General features: G+C 45.5%; 1 protein-coding gene across 2 annotated transcripts in view; it reads right to left on the reverse strand.

The window, feature by feature from the left end:
- The window catches only part of agfg2 (ArfGAP with FG repeats 2), a 36,496-nt gene extending 30,157 nt beyond the window's left edge, over positions 1-6,339 (reverse strand). For both annotated transcript variants that reach the window (XM_056753770.1, XM_056753761.1), the window contains exons 1-2: positions 5,509-6,339; positions 4,781-4,874 (exon numbers count right to left, since the gene is read on the reverse strand). In XM_056753770.1, the coding sequence (XP_056609748.1) occupies positions 4,781-4,874; positions 5,509-5,675 (261 nt within the window). In that variant the 5' untranslated portion in view covers positions 5,676-6,339. The remainder of the gene's footprint in view (positions 1-4,780; positions 4,875-5,508) is intronic.
- Between the last annotated feature and the right edge of the window lie 1,040 nt (positions 6,340-7,379).

Here is a 7,379-nt window from a genome sequence, read left to right on the forward strand (position 1 = left end):
AGAGAACATCTTTGCTGAAACAGGAAAGGAGGAATGAGTCCGAGCAGATTTTCGCCAAGGTCTAACGCCGGTTACAGTGAGGGAGAAGATTGTGGTGCCAATGATGGGTGTGAATGTGAGTGCATGAATGTGTGTTAATTGGTTAGGGAGTGATAGAGTGGTTCCTACTTTTAAACTCTATTCAGATATAGTGACCAGAAAGACAGGTTCACTCATAACTTTGTGTAAATACTCTTCAATGTAGTAAGAACTCACTCTTTGTACAATACATTAAGTTAGCCCACTTCTTTGCTTTTGAAGACCCCAAGAAATATAATTTAAAGTTTTTCTTAATAAGAATATATGTTCGCCTTAAAGGATCATTGTGTGATTTTTAGTTGCATATGTTGGCGAGGTTGCGAACTACAACCAACAGCTCACTCCACTTCTCCCGAAGCACTAGGGAGGCTGAGAGAGGATTAAGATGTCGTCACATTTTTCGCTTCTATCCCAAATTAAAATTGTGTTAACGAAATGCATTCTGTAGAGCACTTTGTCCATTTAGAGCTACTGTAGAAACAACATGGCGACATGGCAACAACATTCCATGCAAGCCGACCCGCTGTGAGTGAATAGAATAGCTCGTTAAAAGGTACGAAATTATGTTTTATTAACAAAGTTCGGGAGGAACCTAAGCATATAATCAGCCCGCTGGTATATCATCAGAAATCAAATATAGCTTGAGCATGTGACCTCATCACAATCATCTGGGCTGGTACAACATCAGCAATCACAGCATTTACCCTATCAGCTCAAGCAAGCTCCATCATAAATAGACAAGCAGTCTTACCTGATGCTTCTCGCAAGTTCAACATCGTTCCAGTTTCGTCACAATGTTTGAGACTCCCATTGTTTCTACGGTTCCTGATGTACCAGATCCTTCGGCGCCATCATGCACACCCCAGCACACCAGCTCAGGATCGGATTATACGGAAGATTCCCAAGCTTCGCCTTGGGCCGTCAGCTCCGCCACTCAGAGCGTCGTGCACCTAAGCGGAAAAGATCGTCATCTCTCCCACCGGTGCGATATCCTTCGTGGGCGTCGTCATACACCTCAGCAATCCCTGAGATACCAGCATTCCGCAAGTGGACGGTCCAGAGCCATCGTCTGGCCCATTCCAACGTGGACGTCCCCTTCAGCAGCCGGATGTCAAAACCAGACCTCTAAAATCTCTACGCGTCGTCCTAGGCCGAAGCCCACTTGCTGAGATCGGCTCGACCGGCCACCAACGACGAACCAGACTCGGCTCGGGGTCCCGTCCATTCCCGGCACGGGAAATCTACCTCCGCACCTCGGCATGGCCTCCCTAATTTAAGCCGCCGCAGCAAGCCTTCGGCTAGTCTAGGCAGCACTCTGGGTCCGATGAAAACCATGGTTATCCCTGCCGAGCACCTACAGCAGCCCGCGGCATCCCAGCTCGATGTGCAGTACAACATTTCGACTGCAGCCGACCGCCCAGGCAAGACGGGTTGACAACCTTAAGGGCCCCAGCTCAACAAATCGTCTCTAGCGTGAGGCTGCCTCCGCTGGGGATACAAGCGCTGGGTTCCGGACCACCCCATGCCGGCTCCTTTACCAACTTATACGGAGTTGATCTTCCGGTAAATTACCCACTGCAAACCCTTCTCGATGCCTCTCTCAATTTCATCACCCAGGCAGTTTCCCTCAGGACCCTGCAATCATATCTTACGGTGTGGAGAAGTTTCAGATCGTTTCACCAAGCTTTCAGCATTCCCTTCCCAGATTTTTCTCTACTCACCATTACCTCCTACATCTCATTCCTCAACACAGCTAAAAGCCTTCAGGCCAGCTCTATCAGAGGATACTTGAGCGGAATCCAGTTCTTCCACAAATGAATATTAAATTCTCCATCAACAGCCATAACCAGCTCCCAAACATCCATGATTATCAAAGGCATACAGAGATCTCAACCCACCCGTCCAGACGCCAGGCGACCGATAACCCTGGAAACTCTCACCAAATGTATCTCCACCCTCCGCAAAGGATATCACGCACGTCCGCACACTCAACCGTGTCTGATCTACTAGCAATGGATTCGGAGACGATATCATACTCGATCAAGCAAAGCAAGACGGATCAAACCAGGAGAGGCCATTTCGTCTACATCTTCAACCTCCAGTCACCGATACAACCGTACCAAACCCTCTTAGCCTACCTCTACTTCATGAAATCTCGGACCACAGCTGCATCGGACCCCCTCTTCGTTGACGACTCTAATCGCCCGGTCACACGTTTCTGGTTTCAAAAGCACCTCAAAGCCATCCTGCTACAATCCGGCATCCCAGCAGACAACTTTTCCAGTCACTCCTTCCGCATAGGAGCAGCAACCACAGCCTCCCAAAAGGGCCTCTCTCAGCCACAAATCCAAACACTCGGCTACTGGTCATCAGAAGCTTTCAGAAGCTACATCCGAACAGACCTCTCACTTATCAGGGAAGCCCATCGAACCCTTGTTTCGCATATCGTCCTCAGTCATCCCACACGCGATCGAACATCAACCACTCCAGCAGTATATTCCCAAGCAGGACACCCAACCATCGCAGCAATCACCTCAGCAATCACCAGCGCTTCAACGTGAAGACATGTTGCTCTAGACCGCATCCGCAGGGGCCAGCACTCGCATCTTGCGCTCTGCAGTGAAAGACTTCATAGCTGAAGTCAGCATCGCCATAATAATAATTCTGAAGAGGCCAGTGCTTCCACCTCGATGATGAAAGCACCATCACAAAGCCAGTATCGCCGCAACGACCGCCCCCGCAGGGGCCCATACTTCCTCCCGTGCTCTGCCGCAGCAATCACATCTCCATTACGACACCTTCCAACAGGTGTCGGGTTGTTGAATTTCAACAACCTCCCTAGAGCCAGTATCACCGCAACGACCGCCCCAGCCGGGGCCCTTGCTTCCTCCCGTGCTCTGCCGCAGCAGTCACAATCACTATCCAATCCCTTCCAATCACCTCCCTGAAGCCAGTATCGCCGCAGCAACCGCCCCCGCAGGGGCCCGCGCTTCCTCCCATGTTTTACCATCGGGTAGAACTAAGAAGCCCAGCATGTTTCAGATGGTTCCGACACCCCCATCATCACAACCTCCAAACGCAATGCTTCATGCCGCTTCAAGAAATTGACATCCCACCAACCTACCAGGCACCCTCATTTCACCTTCTGAGCCTCAACAGTCCCCGGAAGAGTCTCTAGCCCAGTTTCCATCTCATCAACCACATTCCCGAAGGACCCTCATCCTCTCGTCTCCACCCACTTCAGGCATTCGCCATGAAGCCAGAACTGCAGCAGCGACCGCCCCTGCAGGGGCCCGAGCTTCCAACTTGTGATCTGAGGCAGAGTCACTTCTCGTCATGAAGCCAGCATCGCAGCAGCGACCGCCCCCGCAGGGGCACGTGATTCCAACTCATGCTCTGCAGCAGCAGACACCACTCGCCATGAAGCCAGTATCACCGCAGCAACCGCCCCCGCAGGGGCCTGTGGTTCCAACTCGTGCCCTGCAGCAGCAGACACCACTCGCCCTGAAACCAGCATCGCAGCAGCAATAGCCCAGAGGGGCCTTCATCCTTTGCATTAAACACTTGTGCAGGCACCTCCGCAACGCCTAGAAGGGCATTTCTTGGGGGTTATGCGTACTCCAGCGGCTGTTCAGCTTTATCTGCATTTGGGGGGGTGTTCTGGGCTCAAGCCGGTTCCGAGCCCAGCGCACTTGCCCTAACCAGGGTAGAGTGCTTCGGGTTCGGATAGACCCGGTGAGCTCGGAGCCCACTCCTAGCACAGCATGCCAAATACACATAACCTTCATATCCTATGCTTTACCAATTCATCCTACAACCTAGCTGCTTATCTGCGAGGGTGAACTCGTGAAAAACATAATGCTTCAATACGTAAGATCTTTATACACATCTGAACGCATAGTTATGTTTATTATATTGCATTTCTAAAATTGCACACTGGAAATTTGAGGCTACTAAACATGAGATTTTGCGTTAGAAAGTATTAGTATTAAAACGTAAAGTCAGGATTTAAAATGATTTAAAACTCTTGATTAAGTTTAGCTGAAGAAAGGAAGACATATACAGGACAGCATGAGGGAGATAATTTCGAGCTACCAGCAATCAAACCATCTTCAAGTAAAGATAAATAAATAACACATTACCTGATTAACAAAGTCAGGGTTTACAGTATTATCTGTATTTTAGTATTATTTAAAAATGTATAAGCATTATAGATTCTTCCTTCCTCTTTTGTTCCCATTCTTCGTCTTTTTAGCCAAAAATGCATTTATGCTTTAATACAAATAATCCTGCTTGCCGATATTTGTTGAGTGTTGGATATGATTAAAAAAGATAGATTTTGCACAGTTAGGTTGTATTAAACATATTATGATGAACCACAAATTGATTAAGTGAATATAATTTTTGAAATGTAAGTAACCAAGCTAGTGTCCTGTTTCAGAAGAACTCAGTGCATTGAAGGAAGCTACACATTTCAAGGCACAACTGGACTAGTTGTTACATATGCCTAAAGCAACACAACAAGGGCATAATTGGTAATTTTTCCAAATAGAGGTTACAAAACAATAACAAAACCTTGATGATGCTGTGAATGAGCTTGAAATGATGAGAGTTGTAGTCTTCACCAATATTCCAACTGTCTCTACCAACTCATGCAGCAACACCTGTGTGCTACAGTGTAGATTGTAGACCTGCCACTCACCTCGTTGCCATGGTTTTGCAAAAACTCCACTTCCTGTTGGGAGAAGGTTGTCATGGAAATAGACTTAACTCTGTGGGGTGGATTTAGTCCTCTCCTGAAAGAGAAACCGCAAACACAAACACAAACGGCTTAATTAAGATCGGTATCATTCATCGTGTTATTCATTTTGTATTAAAAGATAAAACCTATGAAATACATAAATAATTAAATGGTGCAGGATGTGATGGGGCGTCAGGACTGTGAATTGTAGAAAATGCAACCTTCTGCAACAACACATAACAATCGTGGAAAAGGCGGTGCGTAATTACTTCAGTTTTGGTGACAAACAATAATTTAAAAATATTACACGGTTTTTTGCAGTTGCAGATTAACCATGTAGCATCGCTTGGTGCAATCGCGCCGTCTCTTTGCTGGCATGCAAAAAACAAGAGGCATAGATAGCATACTGATGCCAAACCTGATATCACGACGAAAGGATACGTAACAAGCGAGACTGTTACACGCCTGAAAATGACAAAGTAGTAATTACACGCGGTCTTGAATGTAAACAGAACCACCAAAGATCGTTTACAGTTCTTCGATTTCTTGGCCCACATTTTTTTTTTTAAATACAGATCTTTAGGCGCCACTGCAAGTCGAGAGTTGTTGTATATTAACTTAAGAGTAACCACTAAGAAAGTAATATTTGCGTATGTCAGTGCAAAATCACAGTGTGTATTATTACTTACAGCATTCCAGAGCATGATGTGCAAACGAAGCAGCCCACTGTGATATCAATGTATGTCACCCCGGGCTGATTGCACTCAAAGCAATGCTTGTTCACCCCCGTCTGGGCGAGCTCTCGGACCTTTCGGGCGCATACCTCCTGGTTGTCCCGGTGCTTTCGGTTCGACATGCCAGTGCTCTAGTGTCGCACACACCCCCGGAACTAAAGATGTTGTCGGAGAGCCCTTAACTGGCCCACCCTTGCACTTTAAGCCCGACAGCCTTTTTAATCCAATATGTTCCTCACGCCCGCATTATAACAGCGCCTATGCGGCTGATATTTCATGCAGGGGCGAAACAAATCTAACATGCGTAGTCCCCCGCGTTTTAACGTGGTTTAACGACTGGGCGATCCGCCTGTCCGGTGCACGTTTTACAACCGCCGTAATTATTTATTCATTGCTGCGTCTTTCTCTGGGCGCAAAAATCCGTGTTTACGGCCACAGCATCCTTCTTCTAACGCGGTCCGTTGATTCACATCCGTTCGCATGTAAAAAGACATCGCTCAGGGCGCACAGTCCGTGCTGTTGCGCACCCTTCTTTCCTTTCCATTAAAGAATCTCGAGGGTGGAGAAAAGAAACCCAGACGAAAGATCCTAGTAACCGTGTACAATGCCCCCGGTAAGCGAAAAGACGCAGGAAAAATCGGCATTAAGCTGCTTAACAATTTTTTTGTTCATGATGGCTATGTTGCCATTATTTTGTGCTTATTTATTTTCAGGTTTACTCAGCAACATGAGATTTTATCGTGGACACTAGTAGGCTTTATCACCCCCTTCAGTATGACGTTTGAAATAAAAAATGTTGTTCCTCGTGTGTTTATTAACTCTTTGTATGAAGTACTTAAATTAGCTTGTAATATCCCATGTGGATATTTCGCTGGAAACGTCAGCTAAATAAACCTAATGCTTTTACAAATAATTTAACTATGATGCTGGTGTATTTCATTGGATTAACTGAGGCATCTCCCGTTTTGCTGATATTATTTTGGCCTTGTAAACTGGGCTTGCAGTTTAAAAGATGTAATGCCATGGATACTTTCTACCACCAGAGGTGGTAGTTGCCCAATGTATCAATGTATTGTCTAACGGTAAACAAAATGTATTTTTTCTAGATTTCTTTACATCTTTATGCATTGTTGCTTCAACAATTATCACTACACTAAATGCATTGTTGGGAAATATATTTATATATATATATGGCACGACAACACTGACTTTATGTTAGATAGTGTTTAGAGACGTATTTGTGGCAATGTGGTGGGTGTACAGTTAGTGTGGGACAGTTAAAGGGATACTTTACCTATAAATGAAAATTCTATAATAATTTACTTACCTTTGAGTTGTTCCAAATCTCCATACATTTCTTTGTTATGATGAATGTTTATAACCAAAGAGATTTTGCCCCCCATTGACTCCCATAGTAGGAAAATTACTTTTTGAAGTAATTTTGAAGAACGTAGCAAACAGTTCTGGGGCACTCTGACTAGGTAGTGAATGGGGGGCAAAATCTGTCTGGTTATAAGCATTCTTCCAAATATCTTTCTCTGGGTTTATAAGAACAAAGAAATGTATACAGATTTGGACCAATTCGAAGGTGAGTAAATGTTGACAGAATTTTCATTGATGGGTAAAGTATCCCTTTAAGGTTACATCTCTGAATCGCAGCTTTTGCGGTTCTGTTTGGCTTTTGATTTATTACAGCTGGCAGGTGTGGCTTTCTTATGAACAACAGGTTAAACCAGGTCTACCCAAGCACAATACACAGATCTAATGACGAATGACACATGTTTGAAAATGTGGAGAACACTCCCTATACGTTTCAAGTGAAACTG

This window comes from Triplophysa dalaica, chromosome 1 (genome assembly GCF_015846415.1).
Source record: "Triplophysa dalaica isolate WHDGS20190420 chromosome 1, ASM1584641v1, whole genome shotgun sequence".
Lineage (NCBI taxonomy): Eukaryota > Metazoa > Chordata > Actinopteri > Cypriniformes > Nemacheilidae > Triplophysa > Triplophysa dalaica.